Below are 20,126 nucleotides of genomic sequence, written 5' to 3' on the forward strand. Positions count from 1 at the left end.
ATGCAATAATGCTGAGGAAACAAGAATCTAAATGAAAACAAATGTGCCTATTCAAATTGACACACATGCACAGGTAATATATACACACACATACACACACACGAGACACATATTTATACAATAAGCAATGACAGCCTATTCTTTACCTTGCGTTTCTTTCCCACTCACCTGTAAATTTTAGCTACTTTGTCTGAATTGAATCCACCGCATGCTGTATATCTTGAACAGCACCACAGCAGCAGGACAGCAGGAAGCAACACAAAGCAGCATTTGTGTTGTATTTTATTGCCTCTCACACTGGTTTCTGTAGTGTATTTAGCTTCTTTTTTTGCCATCAGATACCTGAAGGACAAGCAGCCCCCATCCCTGCGTGATTTTCCACTATGAGCTGTAGCACAGTGGGCTTCGGGGAGGATGAGAATTTAGAAAGATAACCCTTCAAAATTAAATTGTCACTGAATGAGTTTGCCGACCAGTGAGGCCTTGCTGGGACAAGTGATGACAGTGTGAAGAGAGGAAACAAATGAAGGAGAGGGAGGAATGGGGGAAGACAGTGAGTCGACATTGTCCTCCCTGAGCTCCCTCCTGGAAGCCTCATGAAACCGATAATGTCAGCAAGGAAGAGGCTTATTAAAGCAAACACAGGGAAATCCTAAGTGTATATTTTTATCAGAATGTCTGCAAGTATAAGATAGAGAGTCACTGATAAAGCTTGCAGCAATTTGCAGTTAATTAGTGTGTCTTCACTGCTTTGCTACAAGCAAATTGACAGTAAATACCTATATGCAAACAGTCTGACTAGGAACAAACAGTAAAAATCTTAATTATGCTCTGCACATGCTGAGTGGAATTATTTGTCATTCAGTTCCTCTTATATTTGACACAGTGAAGTTGCTCTTTTCACATATTGAAAATGTCTTTTACACTTTAAATTTTGTCAATGTTTAATTTTTTAAAACTCAGACAATTAACAGCGTATCATCTTGATTACAGCTATTAAACAGCATGTACACTATATTGTAAATGAGCTATTGCTGTGAATTTGCCTTAATCAACACCCCCACCTCTCAAATAGACACACACACACACATACACACACGCACACACATACACATTTACTCAAGAAAGCACCTGCTTGAAGCATAGTGGGGAGCGAATCTTTTTTTCAGTCCCCTAATTATACTGATCAAATCTCCTACTCACTTACACAGTAATCACCTCACATAGAGAAGCTGAAATGTGTTTGGGCATTATGTGGTTCGACAGAAACAGCAATGTGTGTAATCAGCTAGCCAAATAATTGTACCCTGTGTTTGTACATGTTTTGTTATCAGGTGCAGGTGATGTCGTGGAGTGTGGGTTTAGGCGGCAGGATGACGGTTGCCAAGCTCCTCCTTCCCTTCCTCATTCTTCACTCAGTCTGTGAAGGTGAGTAGTCCTGACTGTAAAGACAACATTTGTGTAACTCCACAAAAACTACACTTGTATTTTGAGTGGGGATTATGAGAGAAAGGTATTCATGCTACATAGTTTAGACAGTGACCATAAATTCTTGGTATGGTGCATGCATTTCAATTCTATTTATGCCACTGTGTCGTCTCCATGGCAAGAAGTAGAGAATTTACTTGGCAGCTGTTTTTGTGAATATGTAGAAGAGTGTGAATTTGAAGCAGAATAATTAAAAAGGAATAGGTTCAGTCAGTCACACTTTCCAGAACAAAGGAAAGAAGCTTTAAAAATATATGTGCCATCGACATTTAACAATAAATCTACCTTTATTAGTCAAATAAAGGATTATGAATAAATATGGTTTTAGTGTCTTTATCAGTGACATGGTGAAAAATGAAAATGCTTCAGGCTGGAGGAAGACAAACTAAGATTTGATAGCAGGATATTGAGGAATTTTACAGTACTTCTCACATCTTTATTAACTGCCTTTTCTTGACATGTACACCTTTCTTTTCATAGTCTATTCATATTTAATTTTTTTTCTCACTGCTCTTACCTCAGTCTCTGCTCTCCACCTTTCCAATATTTCTCACGTAGTTCAGCTCTACGATATGCTTAAAAATATTTGCCTCTTTGCTGAATATGTCTCTATGAGGGCTTGAGAGAGACGTATATATTAAGAGAGAGCTTCGATGTTGTGGAAAGTCACAGTAACTGTCTCCCACTGATGGGCAGGAGACGCCTCCAATCACACACAGCGCTGAAGCAGCGGCGAAAGTTATTAAGTGAATGCCACAACCTCTTTCCATCAGCCACAATGAGTTTATCAAGGCTTTCTTTCTCTGGAGTCCTCCAGCATCTCACCTCTCACTCTCGCCTCACACCTTGTATTTTCTTTCTGTGTTACTACTCCTCTCTTCCTCTCTGCTCTCTCTCTATTGCTTTTTCTAACTAATCCATTGGCACACTGACCTTGTGATCCTCTTGAGTGTTACCTCCCTGATCCAGCAAATTGGAGTGATGATCATCGCTGTGATTATTTTGTAGCTGTAATCTATCTGCATTCCACTACCCAAGCCAGACGCAGTGCATTGCTGTAATTAAGCCACAGGTACGGACAGGAGCTTATTAACCGTCCTCCTCACCACCTTCCATCCTGTCAAACACGCTCTACATTCTTGGCACTTACGGGCCAGTGATGAGCATCTTCTTCCACACAGACGGGCACATGACTGAATGGAAAGCTTGTACTTTCAAAGCACTGATTCACTCTATCAAACACTCTCACTTCAAACAGATGACTTCCCTTTCTCTCGCTTCAGTGTCTGTGTGGTCTGCCGCCCAGCTCAGCTGATCAAAGAACATCAGCTTTGTTCCCTGATCCCCCCCCCCCCCCCAAAAAAAAAAAAAAACTGCTTGTATTGCACTGCCTTCTGACACCAAAGAATCCTGCCCAAACACGGAAAACTATTAACCCCTTAACAGACCCCTTTAAATATTTGTTGTTGTAGTCAGAGGGTATTCCCCCTTATACAGAGAAATCAGTATGATGTGCAAACAATTTAGTCTTGAAAATTCTTCCAGTGTAGTTGAAGGTTATGTGTTTGTATCTCTGTTGTCTGACATACACATGCAGCAGTAAAACCGTGATAAAAATCTAAACTGGGTAGAAGAGCAGGAACAAGGGAAACATTTGCAGAATGGAAGAACGGTAAAAGAGACCAACATACAAAATGGCAAACAGGTAACAGTCTGCTGTACAATAACAATAATCCTGGGGGAACTGCAGAATGTTTTAGCAAATGGTGGACAACTTTAAAAACTTCCCATCAGGGGGAGAAAGTGATCCCTCTCGTTGCTGCCTGCTGTGAGAGGAAGATGCTCTGCTTGATTCTTTAGTTTTTACTATTTCCTTCTTAACAGATTAAAAACCAAAGAGGAAAGAGGAGATTAAAGAGAAAGCCAGAGTGGATTTAGTCAGTTTCTAAAAAAACAAAAATGCAACTATTGACCCATTTTACATTATAATACTTGCATTAACTTCAGAGGTACACAGGCTGCACTACATACAGGCATCAACAGACAGTAGTAAAATTACTGATCCTGCTTTTTAAGAAAAGCAGTTACGGTCATTGTAAAGCCTAAATCATTAAACCCTCCAAGTCATTAAATGTACACTTCATAGCCACATATACTGTGATATATGCCGAATATATTTCCTACCACACTTTGAGGAACGACAAGACATGCATTGTTTGTGAAACAGGATGAAAACAACAATTCCTAGGCACAAATGGTAACCCTGTCTCAGAAATGACATTCCTATACAACTTAACCGCATTCTCATTTAGGTTTTGAAAGAAAGGTATTTTCTCCTCAAAAGGTAGGACTGTGACGTTGTGGAAAAGACTTCCAATTTAAAGAAGTCGCACAATCCAAATAAGCAGAATGGCGGCATGAGTCAACAACATGACTTTCATCCAGTAGACAGGGTTTTGTGTCATGTGTATGACCCTCACTTTTAATTTTTCTTAGGTTTTATTTTCACCTGTTGTTTTCTTACAGTTTTCATTCAATGTTAGGTTTCAGCACCATAACTATATAGGTTTAGGTTTTAGAGAATAGCACGGTTTGGGTTACAATCTAGTTTTCATTGCATTTTTAAAGCTTCTCTTCCATTTTCTGGGTGAGCAGAGTAATGAGTCCTGCTGAAAATGGCTGAGAAGGAGTGACAGTAAAGTAATAAAATAAATGGCAAAGATATGTTGATTTACAATGTAATCTGGCAGAAAAAAACATCTCCCTCAAAAAGTAATTGAAAATACAGTTTAGGCTTATAGAGAGGGGATTTATAGGAGACAGCAAGAGGAGGAGGAGCACCTACAAAAGCTTTCAGGATCAGCAGCATTATTTAAGAGACATATTGACATATATTTGCCTTTAACAACATGAAAAGAAAAAGCACAATAAATAGTTTCAGGATAAAATGGGAATTACATCCTTTTTTCTTGGTTGCAGGCTCCAACCAGCCACCACGTTTCCTAAACTACTTCTTCACGACCTATCTTCTCATCTATGAAGACGCGGAGATTGGTGAGTCTCTGAACTGTCAACATGTTGCATTTGATACACCGGCGTGGTCTAAAGAAAGTACAGTAATGCTGTCTTTGCTTTGTCAACTTATTTACTGCACAGAAGTGTTCTGTCCTCTCTATCCCCTGAATATAAACTGCGAAAGAAAAAAATACCTGAGGAGAGATGTCATAACAAGTGCTGACAGTGGATGTCCTCTATCAGAATGTGTGTATCTGTTTCTATGTGTGGTGTGCTTGTCTTCGTGATGAGAAGAAAACTCTAGTTGTTGACTGAGTAATGCTCTTTTATACAGCTGGCACCTGCAATGTTTTTGGTATTTCTCACCCTGTTATTGCCTGGATGAAAGAGTTGTCCAGATTTAGTATCTCCACATTATTATAAGCTTGCTTATATGGTTTGTCCAACTGCTGTTGGGGGCAATAGGGTGTTATGGTATGAACACCAGATACCAGGTTGAGTCCGACTCCTCCTGGATCTATTATTCCCCCTCTTATTTATTTTTTTTTGTCATTTTTGTTGGTTGCAGTGATTGACAGGGCAATTTGAAGATGTCTGGCTTTTCATCATCTCTGAGGGTGCCAGTGGCTTGGAATTAAAATCCTTTATATTGAATTGATTTTCTAGAAGTTTGTTTTTTTATCACATGACCTTTACACTCTGCCAGTCTGTCAACACTCCTAGTCTGAGTGTTGGAGTGTTTGCTTATGTCTACACCCTCACAGTTGTTTTCTGTGAGCGGTTACATGTCACGGGTATGGACAAAATATCCTTTTTTTCTTTTTCATATTTTTGTATTAGGTTCATGAAAGTTCACATACACCACCAAGTCTTCCTCATCATCACTATCCGAGTCATCACCCTGTCTTTCATCTGTTGTCCTCCATCACTATCATCTTAGTTGAACGTTTTATCCTGCAGCCAGGAAAGGTTATAGTGTCCCTCGAAACCTACAGTATATCCTCATCATCGTGACCTCAAACACCATCGCCCTCATGCCCGGTTTGGCATCTTTATCCAACAGGACAAAGTAGATTCTGGCAAAAGGCCATCTCTTCATAAAGTCAGCTGGCATTCAAACCAGTGAAGGGCATGGATGTGATGGTGGGTGGCATTGCTGATTTCCCGAACCACTCTGTTCAGGTTGCCCTCTAGCCATTAATCAGTGTCCTCTCCTGAGGCAGCTGGGCTTCGGTCCAACAACGCCTTCCACTGGTCCAGAGAGCTGTCAGTCATGCCTCTGGCCCGCTCTGTAATGGCTTCTTCACTGGTGTGATCGTGAGGGCGGACCGAGCTGATCAGACAGTGACAATTTGTCAAGATTATTGTTTATTAGCCCAGCAGATGTCCTCATCTAGGAGGCCCTTCAGTTCATAAACACGTGGACGTGCAACATCCCCACACACACACACGCATACATGCACGCACGCACCCACACACACACACACACACACACACACCCAAGTCAAATGTTTGTGTGTTATACTGGTAGAGGATGGGACTTAGTGAAGAACAGCATAAGATCCTTCCTCACCCCTAACACCCACCTGTTTCCTTATCCAAAAACTCAAGATTACTTATCATCCAGCGCTCTGACTTAATAAAATAGCCCAACAGCAATTTCAATGCTGACATCGCTCTTACTCTTGATTTGAATAAAGGAGCAGAATAAAAAAACATATTTTCTCATCTCAAGGTTCAGTGCAAAGATTGTGCGAAGAATAAAGAATTGTTAAATTGGGCTTTCAGGGCACAATGGAGGCAGTTTAATCATATTCATCATGAAACTTCATACTTTCGTCTATACTTCGTTAGACCATTATTTTACCACAAATTTCATGAACATAAATGAGCACCTGTGTGGCTGACTGGAAGCCAAACTGCACGACGTTAGCACATTGATCAGGTTTCCACAGCTATCCGGATTAGTCACATTCAGTTACCATGGCCTGAGCCTTGGCGATGATGCAACAGCATATGGTTCATGTGAGCAGGTTGTGTGAGGTGACACCAGTTTGTGTAATAACCAGCTGATTGACATATTCACAATAGGACCATTGATTTTGTATTATACAGATGAGCAGCTCAGACTGTCCTCAAGTAGAATTGGTCTACATGCATGTGCACACACTGGCAAGGCTATTTCTCCAGGCAGCAGATCAGTAGCTCCAACGCATGGCCTCTGAGCCAGTAGCCTCAGCACTGTATAGCATGCAGAAGCACCTCCTGGACATTATTCATCAGGCAGATGAGAGACTCATCCAAACATCTCTTTGATCTGACACCCTCTTCTCTATCCGGCCCAAAAGCTAGAGGTCTGGTATGGGCACTAGCTCAAGGTGTTTCCACAGATGTGGGCTGTGTGTCCTTGGGCAAGACAGTTTATCCACCTTGCCTCCAGTGCGGCTACTCACACTGGTGTATGAATGCGTATGAATGTCGGTGGTGGTCGGAGGGGCTGTAGGCGCAGATTGGCAGCCACGATTCTGTCAGTCTGCCCCAGGGCAGCTGTGGCTACAAATGTAGTTTACCACCATCAGAGTGAGAATGTGTGAGTGAATGAATAATGGATCCATTTTACGCGCTTTGAGTATGCCCTAATAGAAAAGCGCTATATAAAGCTAATCCATTATTATTATTTAGTGTCTTATGAAACTTCTGAAGGTGTCCTGTGGTATCAAGTACCAAGACATTGGCAGCCTGAACATTGTGAGGTCTGGCTTGTCGTACAATTCTACAATTGTACAATTTCATTTAACAGACGCTTTTATCCAAAGCGACGTACATCTGAGAGTAGATGCAACACAAGCAAGGATCTAGTCAGGAGAAAACAACCTGGATAAGTGCCATAAAACAAGTTCAAGTTCAAGACTATGGTGTCTACAGGCAGTGCAGATGTTTTTTGGGTTTTTTTGTTTTTTTTGCAGCGTGTCAAGTGCAAAAGTGCTCAGTGAAGAGCTGGGTTTTTAGTCTTTTCTTAAAGACTGAGAGGGACTCTGCAGATCGAACAGAGTTTGGTAACTCCTTCCACCACCGGGGAACCGCAGAGGAGAAGAGTCTAGCTGTGGACCGGCCCTGTTGTCGTGGTTGTATCAGGTGCCTTTTGTTGGCTGAGCATAGTGAGCAGGAGGGAGAGTAGACCTGAATGAGAGAGTTCAGGTAGGAGGGAGCTGTTTTCCTTGTAGTTTTGAATGCAAGTGTCAGAGTATTGATATTTTGTGCGGGCAGCAACTGGAAGCCAGTGAAGCAATCTGAACAGCTGGGTGACGTGCCATTTTTGGCTGGATGAAATCCAGACGAGCTGCTGCATTCTGGATCATCTGCAGAGATTTGACCGTGCATGCTGGAAGGCCCGCCAGTTAGGAGCTGCACATCTCACAGACCGAATTGAATTCTGGGAAATTTGGAAGCCATGTCAACACCTTGAACTCTTTACATTCCTCAAAGCTTTCCTGAATATTTTTTGCAGGGCAGCAGAGAGCATTATCCTGCTGAAAGAGCACTCTGCCATCAGGGAATACGATTGCCATTGAAGGAGTGTACATGGTCTGCAACAATGTTTTGCTCAATGCTATGTGTCGAAGTAAGATGCCAGGAAGTTTTCCAGCAGAATATTACTGAGAGCATAACTCTGCCTCTGCCAACTTGTCTTTTTCCCATAGTGCATCCTGCTGCCATCACTTCTCCAGATACCAATGCGCACCCACCCAGCCTTTTTACATGTTGTAAAAGAAAACTGATTTATCAGACCGGGTCCACATCTATTGTTTCTTTGTTTACTTCTGACATGTCTGTTGTCGACGCTATCGGTGGTGGACAGGGGTCAGTACACTGGTGCATACACAGTGAGCTGTGATGCACTGGGTGCTCTGACACTTTTCTATCACAACCTCATGAGTCACCCGTCGCTCCTCAAGCTCATCACTGCATCTTGGTTGCCCATGATGCTTACCAGTTGTCTTTCCATGAACCACTTTGGGTAGGTATTATCCCCAGCACACTGGGAACACCTGACACAACCTGCTGTTTTGGAGATGCTCTGATACAATCTTCCAGCCATCACAATTTGGCTCTTGTCAAAGTCACTCAGATCCTTCAACTACCAATTTTCCTGCTTCCAAGACATCAATTTTCAAGAATTGACTGTTTACTAGCAGCCTAATATATCCCACCCCCGTGAGAGGTGCCATTGTGATGGGATAATGTTCTAGTTCCAATCTTGTGGCTGATAAGTGTGCACAATATTCTGCCTTTTACCGCTGACTTCAGTACAGTTTCCAAACTTTCCACTGTTTTTAGTGCAACCAGTACAACAACTTCAGTTTGATACATGGGTGAAAGAGAGCCCACGAGGAATCTTTAGCCTCCACTGTAAAAATAATGCCTGTGATGCTTGATTAGGCTGCATTAGCAGTCTGCTGTACGCTGCAGTGATATAATGATGCCACGGATGAATATTTTGTTTGGAACTAAATCCTCTCTCTATTCATGTTCACTCTCTGCATGTCTATGCTTTCTCTATGTGTGAATATCCATGTAGCGTGAATATGCATGCATGTGTTTACATTTCATGAATTTTTGTCACATGCAGGCAATGGGATCATTCACTCTTGGAGGGGGAGGGCAGCTAAACAGAGAAGGTGATGTTTAAATGCAGTGGCAGATAACAGTGTGTGTTGTGTCAGGAAATGGGATGTGTAATTAGACTGAGAGAACACTGATTAAACGCTCTCATCTCCTAATCCACTTTGCCCTGATTCGGCAGATTAAGCTCTCTACTGAGTAATTAACTTGTGGAAACACAACATTTGTTGAAAATAAGAAACTTCCACACTCTGCTGGGAAGGTTTGTGCACATCTTGTAGTTTTATGCCAATTGAGCATGAGGCGTTGCTGTCTGAGGCAAACATTACAACACATGTTCATTTATATGTGATACCTTATCGTATATGGTACATTTCTTTGTACTGAAGAAGTAAGAAGTCTCAGTTAGCAAAGAGAATAACAGCAGAGATGATTTTGGCAACATTAATTGCATAAATTAATTGAAGAGCTCTTCTTGAAACCATTTGAGTCATTGTTAGTCACTGATATTGATCGCAAGCCTATGTATCTAAACAAGAGATCATGAAATTTACAAAAGGATACCATGGTAAAAACACGTTGTATTTCCCATAGGTCACACAATGGACAAATTAGACTTCCAAAGGAGCAAAGCAGTATAATACCTTTTATATGAGCCCACATAGACCTCTCTTTCTTATACTTTATTTTCTGTCTTATATTTTCTTTCCTCTTATAGGAACAGGGCTCCAGAAGAAGAACGCTATAGCCAGAGTTTCTAAGCCATTTTTCTTATGCTTTATTCCTTCATCAAAGATGTACAACTTAAGCTGTATGTAGCAGTACTAGAACATAGTTAAAACAATTTAAGTACCAACCTTTTGTCTGAACTTCTTCACTCTCCCTTTTCTCTCTTGCTCTCCTCTGCGCCCTCACATTATTCTACTGGCTCAGTAAATACCTTGCACTTTTAATTAGCTCCGTGGTGTTCCCAATTCAATAATAATTAAGGAGCAAGAAGTAGCCCCATATAACATCTTATTAAAGTCTTCCTCTAAACATGTTGATAATGTCTGTGTACGCTCCCCCCAGCCAGTTCCTCACAGTCAGCTGCTCAGCACTCTGCATTAAGTATGGCTTGTCAACACTCTTCTCTGGACACTGTCTCTTGTGCAGTTTCTGATTCAGTAAATTGACTGAGTTATCTTCCCTACAACCATAAACCAGAGACAAGAGATGGGTGTCATTAAGATTTTAGTGGTACTTCACTTACGGATACTGCTTATCAATGCGTTTCTTTAACAGTACTCTTATCGGTTCTATTAGTAATTTTTTTAAGAGAAAAAATAAACAAATTAAGAACAGAATTAACCTTACTTTATGATCTCTCTTTTTTTTAAATCATATCTTTCACTCTCCCCTTTACTTGGACAGTACTTTTACTGTGCTGCAACAGTAGTTTTAGAAAAATGTTTAGAGCACTTCTGTCAGCACCAACATTCAGTTAAAGAAACACAACAACCAGTCTACCTGCAGCCCCCAAATAACTAAATCCTCTGCGCTCTGAGCGGTCTGAAAATTAAACTGAATTTCTGAACAAGTTCAGTTCTAACATGTTTGGATGATGCTCTGACCTTTTCAGACTGGATCTATGAACACACCCATAATAAAACAATCAGCCAGTTAATGCTACTTTTAATCTTTAGTTCACGTTCCCATAATTTAGTTAACTCCATGTGTGGGTTCTTGATGGCTAGCACAAATAACGCACCTGGAGCAGTGAGAGCTAAACTTTGGGGAAGGCACTTACTGATTGTTTATGTTTCTGCTCTCACATGCAAAAGCCTTGTTGCACTTGTGGCAATGAGCATTGCCAGGATTGACCTTGGTAAAGCTTAACCACACTTTTAAACACAGTTTTTTTTTTGACCTGTTGTTAATAACAGCAAGTTGTGTGTGTGTGTGTGTGTGTGTGTGTGTGTGTGTGTGTGTGTGTGTGTGTGTGTGTGTGTGTGAGAGTGCTGCACGATGCTGCAGTGTTTCACAGACAGTTGACTCCACTCATCACACAGGCTCAGACAGAGAGAACTCTCTCAGAAAATCCACCATAGATGAATTAGAACCAGAGCTAGTGAGATACAATGTGAATTAAAATTCTGTATTTATACTTAACAGCTATGACATCAAAACCATTTACAGGTGATACCATTGATCATCATTTTTTTTACAATGCAATATTCTGTTGGGAAACCCTGTGTCCTGCTTTTCATGTATCACCCACCTAAACATTGTTGCAGACCAAGCACACTCCACAGTGCTAGTCGTCTTCACCAGCAGGACATCACACACCACTGCACTGTACAAACCCTATAATCTAAAATTATGTCGGTGATTAAGATCCTTTACTTAACATTTGAAGTCAGCTGGCCTCTAAAGCAGCATAACCATCTTTATGTTATGAATAGTATAGTTGCATTCTCTTAATAATGTTATAATAATATTTTGCAAATTAGAAAATCATCCTTTGGCTATAGAATTGACAGCATTGTGGTTGATACTGCTACCATTTGTTAATGTTTGTTTGGTAGAGAAGGCCAGTCAGCTGGGGTTGCCTTTGTCCTCTGGTTTGAGTATTTTCAGATTTTCAGTAAAATTTCATGGCTCAGGGTTTCCCATGACAGAATATATTGCATATGTTCTGTATGTTGCCAGGAGCTGTTTTTATACACCAGTGAAAACCATTTAGAAAGCAGACACGACTGTTTTTAATGTTATGTAAATCACTACAGAAAGAACGTGAATGGTGCTTTGAGGCTTTTCTCCTCCCTGAGATTTTTTTTCGATCGGCATCGGGAAATCCATATTTGATTCCCCGTTAGTGACACTTGGCTGCAGATGAGAGCACTCAGCTCTGTTTTTTCTGCTGCTGATCAAATAATTGGGCAGACCATTACTTGCCTGGACAGAAAAGCTTCTATACCTGGCTGACACTCCTGGAGCAAATCACTGAGTGAGACCCAGGCAGGTACACACTCTCACTCTGTCTCTGACTCTGAGCCTCTAAATCAATTAGCCCTGTAATACATTTCAGATAAAAAGTCTCTTTCTCTACTCAACTACCATCAATTGAGTGTAATCCATTTGACAACATTTGCTAATTCTTCTTTGACTTTGACACATTTTCAACCACTTAAAACTCCCTTATTAAAACAAAAATTTCCATAATAAAAGTACTGGATTGGTAAATGTGCACTAAAGTCAGTGCTCAGTGCTGTAATCATCTATTACAGTCTCACTATCTAGAGTGAATAACCACATGACACCAGGTAATGAAAGCAATAGCAGGCGCTTAACAAAACACACTGCAGTAACAAAACACAAAGTAAAAATATATCCCATTATAGCCATTATTTTAAATATGTGAACATTTTACAAGCTCCTCCCACCATATCAGTGTAATATATACTCAGTTCATGTGGCATAATCATTAAAACCTAATGATTGTTTCTTGTGTTCTTATTTAGTCAATTTTGTTTAATTAATTTAATTACACTATTACACACTATTTGTTTATATCAAATATAAAAATATGTAACATGTTTGGCATCTCTCCATAGGAAAGAAAAAGATAACATTAAATCATAGTGAATCAATATTTTGTCACTTTACTGGAGAACGTTACTTCATCACTTTCCTTTGTTTTAAGGTGCTTGCCATGTACTGCTCAGAATTGATTCATCAACCAAAGCAATATATATTTAAAAAAAACCTGAAAATCTCCTTCCTCATCACATTTTTGACACGTAAACGTAAGAAAAACAAACTTAAAATGTCGAATCGAGGAGGAGAATTACTATGCTTTCAGTGTTACAGCCCAAGGGCTTGCAACTTAGTGTTTTTTTCACCAAGAAGCAAAGCCTAAAACATTCAGAGTATGTGTGAACCCTTAATTTCTTTTTTGACATTTTAAACATCTGAAATTACCTTGGATGTGTTTCAGAAGACTGAAACACATCCAAGAATATTTTGCCTGTCCTTTTCCTCTACATACCAGATCATCTAGAGCAGAAACAGAGAACATAAAAGGAGAAATAAAGAAGGATGAGCAGCGATAAAGTGAAAGGGTAATTAGAGTACTGTCCGGAGAAAAGGAAGGCTCCTCTGAGAGTGGATTCAGTGTTTTGGGTCTTCTCTTGCAGCTTGCATGCTCTAGATATTTTGTTACTGCCTGACTGCTAGCAGGGCAGCACAGTGGTCTGTTTTTACTCCCACTTTCACTCCTCATTTAGCCAAATTGGAATGCAGTGTGTGTGTCCTTTCTGCATCTCTGGCAGCTGCCACTGTATCTGTCACTGTTTGTGAGTTTGAGTTGGTGGATGCGCTATGTGTATTAGAATGACTGTGTCTCTTTCTTTGCATGTGTGGCTTGACTGTATAAATCCTATCTACCAGCTGCAGATGTAAAGAATTCCTTCGTGTCGAGGTCTGAACCACCTGATCTCAGCAGGGGGATGAGTCCTAACGTGTCTGGGAGATATTCTTAATGACTACAAGTTTTTCTTCTCCACATGAAGAGTCCTCGCCTACCACACTTTGGGGAGGGGAACACTTGATCTTTTTACTCCTTGTGACAGCTCTTTGCTGTCATTGAGCTGTTGCATTGACTCCCACAAAGGCTTCCCAATAATGCCAGCAGACTGCCATCCATGAGGGACCTCTGTTTTGGTTTAGTCAATCATTCCTTATCTTTCCCCGGTGGTGCCTTGCTCTCCCCTTCCTCCCCCAGGAAATAATGGGGTCCATGGTTCAGCGGTGTCTGCAAACACACCATCCATCATGACGCTGTGCTGCGCTATATTGTCTGCACTTACCCAGCACGTGATGTGTTAGTATTATTATGCCCCATGCAAACACTCAACACTCTGCCTTGTCATTGCAACATTACCTCTGAGTTTGAACATACTCATACATAATTTTCATTTCCATCACTTTTAACTCATCTTGATTCCTTTCTTACTATTTTATTTTTGTTTTGTTTTTTTTTTTGTTTTTTTTGCCTGTGCGGCATCTTGTCTCATATGCAGTATTAAATTATAGACAACACTGGTGATGTAGTGGAGAGTTAAAGACCCCCAACAGTGAAAATTCTTTTTTACCTTTTTAACTTCTCACTACGTTGTTTTTATATGCTAGAAGATATATCACAAGCAAAATAGACAGTGTAATGGCTGAGTATTTTCACCTTCAAACAGTTGTGACTGCAATGACAGTCTCAAAACCAGGTTCAGACAGCCAGCTTCATAAATAACAAAAAAAGAGAGCGCAGTATTCCACCAAGGCTGCTCAGTCGTTGTATGATTTCCAGTGGATAAGTCCTGATAAGTCCGCAGGGGTGGATTTGTAGTAGGATCGCAATCATGTGATCGTCAGCAGGCAAGTGATGTAGTGTTCACTTGTTGTCATAGTTACAGTGATGCCATACCGCTATCTCGCAATGATACAGAAATCTTTAACAAATCCGTGGATCCAGAGTATAAGTCGCATCATATCTACTCAGGTGGTCCTTGTGTCATTTCTGAACTTCCCTGAAAATTTCATCCAAGTCCATTATTCCGTTTTTAAGCAATGTGATGCACAGACAAACTAACAGACGGACAAACATGCGCTGATTGTCACATAACTCTGCCGTGTTCTCTGGCGAAGTAATAAACTTAAGGAGCCAGTTGTGTCAGCTTGCAGGGTGGAGGTTCTCAAATCATTCTTCTTCTTCAGAAACTGTTTCTGTCCCTATATGGCTGAATTACTCAATTATTACAACGTGTGATTGTGTAGCAACAAGTAGTTCTGTAGTGTTTGAGCAGAGTTGTAGGTGAGCTGGTGTGCTTGAGCTGTAGAAAGTGGGAAGGGTAAGTGGAGAGAGAGGTGTAGACTTAATAGACCTGAACTTTCTAGAGGAAGCAACAGTGTGGAGTTACGTTTAATACATTTTAAGGCAGAAAAGAACTATGTTCATTTGAAAATACAAACAAACAACAACAAAACAATCTAAATACAGTATGTAACACAGAGATTAGTTTTTAGGGTTAAGTCAAAAACTGGAGAGGGATTTAAATAATTTTCTGTGTATTTCCATGCAGCTGCATGAGGTTTCTCGAAGAATGTAGGCAAATTATGTCAGGTCACTCAACAGCTAGGATGAAAATTAAATTTGACATTTAAACAACTTTAATGACATTTGATGTACGGTAATTGGACACATTCTGTTGTCACATTGCTACGCTGCATCCTGAATCCAATCACATTCTGTCTCAAATGGAAAAATACAGCTTTGAAATTCATCACTAGGTTCAAATACTATTATAACCACTTTATACATCTTGGTATTGTTCATCTTTCATACTAAACCATATATTAACATTTTTGTCTAAAAGCAGTTTGTGTAACTCTCAAAAATGTAAAAATCCAATAAGATGCAGTAAAGTTAAAATTACATTTCCTTCTGAGAGGTAAACTGTAAAGTAGAATGAAACACAAACTTAAGTATAGACATCTCAAAACTGTAAGTTCTCTGCTAAATACACTTCATTTCTTTGAATTCCAGCAGTCCCTAAGAGAGCGTCACAGTAAAACCTAAAGCTTTAGTTAACTGACTTTACAAGAATGTTTTAATCCTAAAGCAACACTCTGATTCAGGTCCACATCTTTCTCTTTACACAGTTAGATACAGTTAAAACAAGGACAATGTTTGTTTTTTCACCTGAAAAACATTCCATCTGAGTGTTTTTTTAATCTTTTAGACATCCATAAGTTGTTCATTTCAGTGTATACCCAGATGTATACATCCATCCATTACAATCCAGATTCCCTTTGTGTCACATGGGACTCCGTAGTTTTTACGCTCCAAGTCTTTGTTGTTTCTCCTGTGTGACTCATTCAAACTTCACAAAATAAATTAAACAACTGCATAAATGCATACATCAGCATACCCTGCCCAAAAAACTGTCTTCATCCTCAAAATATACCAGTAGTTTTGGCTTTTTTGATACTCTTTTGAAAACCTTTTGGTCTGCCCCTGTCCTTTGAATGGACATTTCATTTGTGCTTACGTGCTTCTTATGCGCCACTTCTAGTGTGAAGTACAGATGTACACCCAACCTTGATCTTGTGTCTCATCTGACTGACTGATGCAGTCAGGTGATATGCAAGTGTTCAATGTGGTCTTCAGGTGTCGCTGCACAGGCCAGCATCTTATGTAAGGCTTGTTTAGTATTTCTTCCAAGACGCAATCGTAGACATTTCACACTGTAGTGATCTCTCTCCATCTCCTCATCTCCCATAAAAAGATAAACTGCTGCTGTGGTCTGGCCTGTTCCATTCAGGGTTTCCTGTCTTCTGACCAGACAAAGAGTGAAAACAAAGAGAGACAAAGGAACAGATGTGGAAGTGTGAAAAAGTGTCGGCTGTGTGTGTGATATTTCTCTGGGTTGTAAAAGTTAATTGAAATTGTCTGTGGGAATGTGGCGCGACATCAGGTTGAGCAGCGCTGCCAAGACGCCCAGCACTGAGCTGACAGCCTTCACTGTGATGGTGGCGGCGGCTAGATTACCTGACCAACCCAAGTGATGCTCTCACACAGTGTTATACACATAACCCTCTTTAAGGCTTTAAATGAAGCGTAGACTCATTTTAAACGTCTGTAAATCTGTGTCTGTGTGTGGTTGGAGGCACATGTATGAACATTCACACACAGTATCCTGTTTCACTGTGAAAAACACTCAACTGTACTGTGTGATTCAGTCTGTGTGAGAGAGAGATCAGTCCCAGAATCATCAAAGAGAACAGTACAATAGTTTTCAGGGTTATTCCGGCTTTTCATTACCCCAAATTATCAGCATCCCCGCAGAGTTGAGATTGTTTACATGTTTGCATGTGTGTATTTCTGACTCCTATCTGCAATGCCTCAGGTTTAAACCTAGTTTCATCCCAGCAGTCCCAGCAAGTCAAATGATCAAAGTATCAAGAGGATGAACCATCCACCTATATATTTGTGTGCTTATTTTGTGGATGTATATTTTTCTCCTTCCTTTGGAGAAATTAGTGATTTTCAACATCACAGCATTTACCGAAAAAGTAAAATGTCAGTTAAGCATAGTTTTTGTCTTGTTTTCCCCTCACATTTAATTCATTATTTTGAGTTTACTATTTGTTTACTTGTGTGTGTGTGTGTGTGTGTGTGTGTGTGTGTGTGTGTGTTACTCCATTCTCCAGTACTGAGAGGTGCATTGCTGGTTGGCAGATCAGCTTCTTGCAGCTGCTTATCAGGCCCAGGTGGGTCACGGCTGATACCTGCCTGAGCCACGCAGAGCAGCTAACCTGGAAATTGATGTTTCACATCAGCGACCACCTCTCTTTGCTCTGTTGCAGGGAAGCTGTAGAAATGAGAAGGGGGAATGCATATGTGTGTATTTTGTCTGTTTGTGTATGTTGCCTGTGCGTGTATTTTATGTGAGTGAATCTATGTCTTTTTCTCTTAAGATGGACATGCATGTGGCAGTTACTGTCGTGACTCAAGCGTAAATACAGTGCTGCTTTTTTATGCATACAAAGTAAACTTTTTTTTCAATTACACAGAGGGTGTGAGGTAGAAAAAAAGAAGAGAAATTAAATGTCATTGAAAGCTCCTAATAGTTTTTGAAAATCAGAAGGTTACTTGTCGGAAAGACCACTAGAAACGATTTTGAATCTAAAAAAATCTCTTAATGCAATAATGATTATAATGCTGTGAATATTACTTGAAAAAAAGAGAGATGAAATTGAGTTCCAACTGAGACAAAGAACCTGTGTTTAAGGCACTTTAATCACCATATTTCACACAATGTAATTTGCCCAGCCATCGTTACTTCGCCATTTTTGAATCTGTGTAAGAGTAGCGGTCCTTTATCCTTTGGAAGTACACAGTTGCAACTTGTGGTAGCAACAATGCAAGAGCAGGTTTTCTAAATTTTTTGCATGCTTTAGTTACCACACAATCTGATCAGTTCCAGAAGAGCAAATTTGCTAAACCCTTTGAATTATTCTTTAGATGACATGCTGGATCAGCTTATATTAGGTGCCTGCAGTGTGCTATCAATGTCGTTGGAGGCTGGTGTGCATTCTATGAAGAAAGGTTATCTCGTCCTTGTCTTGAAAGCTGACATTTGTTCTCATAAAGGCCAGTGTGCCGGTGCCAGACAGGATTAATTGGTTAGTGGGGTGCCTGCACTCTGTCCCCCATTTACAGACCGGTCTCTGACTTAAGCCTCTTGCTTTTGTTTACTGGTGACTCTGTGTGTTTTTTAAAATTTTATATGCTCTCAGCATGCCGCCGTTCACTGCAGAGTAATGTATCCATAGCCTTTTCAGTGCCTTTTCATATGACAATTTGGTGGTAGCGCTTGTTATCTTTTGATACTTAAGTATGTGTCAGTCTGCTAAATATGTGCATGTTTAGCTCAGTGATTGGCCAAAAGGCATGCGAGTATGTTTGAGTTGTGTGTATATTCATGTGTGGATTGGTGTGCTGGAGAGTGACTGCGGTATAATGGAACTCCTTTACCTTATCTCACAGCCGGGAAGGTGTCTGACATTTAACAGGCCTCCTTAGAAGCACGGATCATTTTTTTAAGGAATAAGGCAAGCTTGTCGTCTTTGCCTTTCTCTTTAGCACACATTCTTGTTCTTTGTCTCTCTTGTATGTGTCTCCAGTAAGGACTCCCAGTTCTGAACATCCTTAGCTTTTCTGCTGTCAGTCACTGCGCATGGGAGATACTTTGGGTTTTCTAGGTGTTCACTTTCCTACATTCATGCTCACACAAGCTTACTCACACATTCACAAAAGCTGTCTGCACTGCAAGCACAGTGACTGCACATGCAGCAGGAAAACAAATTGTGTTTAAAACAAAATGCCTGTTATAGGAAGAGACAGTACGAGGACAATTTTGGTTGTTCACACCTCAGGAATTCATCATTTAAAGAGTTGGAAATGAAGTAGCTGCTACCAGACTACAGACATGCTTTCCATCACTTCCCCAAAACACAGTGAGAAGTTCTAAATTCTCCAGAAGTCCTCTGCTGTGTCCACTCACTGTCCTTGGCACATATCAGGAATAATAACTGACCTGGTGCAATCAGTAAATACAGTTTAATACTTGCTGAAAAACGCTTGCAATCTTTAAGCCTTTTTAGTGCTACAACTAAACCCTCTACTAAAACATACAACATTGTATAAATAATTTACAACCACAGAGTCTCCACACTACATGGCAGCAGTTGTGATAGTAGAAGTGCTTGTCACAATTTGCAAAGCTGACTTGAAAAACATTACTACATTTTCTTTAAGTGAACTAATAATCTGTGTAGGCAATAATATACCTGACAAAACTTTTATGTCAGCTTAATAGTTATAGAGCTATTTAAGAACAGTTAAAATGACTTAGTGATTACTGAGTCACGAAACATTTGTCTCTGTTTAAAGAGGGCTACGTGGGTGTGCTCTATTCAGGAAGTCGTCTTTCCTCTAGGTTGATGAAAAGCTGCTTAATGGAGACTTTTGTATGATAATATGAGAAATAGTTCGTTTCCTTGTTAACACGTAAAGCAAGGCAAGCATGATACAGTATCCATTTTAGTCTGTAAGAACTGGTGGTAGTTTGAATTTAATTTAAAGACCTTCTATGGTAAAAATCTGGTTCTTCGCTTATGCATATGGCATTTTTTATATGCAAGAAGATGTATGATATGCAAACACCATGATGAGCATTTACACCTTGAAACTGCAGTGTGCTGATGACAGTCTCAAAAACATGGATTCACATTTCCAACGTGCATATGTAACTTACAAAATGGGGCTTTTTATATCATTGTGTAGTTATAGCCATTTTAAAGCAGGGAGGGATTATTTTCATGGAAAAAGAAAGGTGTAACTTTAATACATAGAGCTGAATTTTTATGGACTTAATCTCTGTCCAGAAAAGGACTTTAAA

The 20,126-nt window shown here is 40.1% G+C and overlaps 1 protein-coding gene across 2 annotated transcripts in view; it reads left to right on the forward strand.

Moving 5' to 3' along the window:
* cdh23 (cadherin-related 23) overlaps positions 1-20,126 on the forward strand; it is a 203,543-nt gene that overhangs the window by 11,459 nt on the left and 171,958 nt on the right. For both annotated transcript variants that reach the window (XM_035955484.2, XM_055018533.1), the window contains exons 2-3: positions 1,335-1,428; positions 4,468-4,542. In XM_035955484.2, the coding sequence (XP_035811377.1) occupies positions 1,344-1,428; positions 4,468-4,542 (160 nt within the window). In that variant the 5' untranslated portion in view covers positions 1,335-1,343. The remainder of the gene's footprint in view (positions 1-1,334; positions 1,429-4,467; positions 4,543-20,126) is intronic.

The sequence above is a fragment of the Amphiprion ocellaris genome, chromosome 16 (assembly GCF_022539595.1).
Source record: "Amphiprion ocellaris isolate individual 3 ecotype Okinawa chromosome 16, ASM2253959v1, whole genome shotgun sequence".
Lineage (NCBI taxonomy): Eukaryota > Metazoa > Chordata > Actinopteri > Pomacentridae > Amphiprion > Amphiprion ocellaris.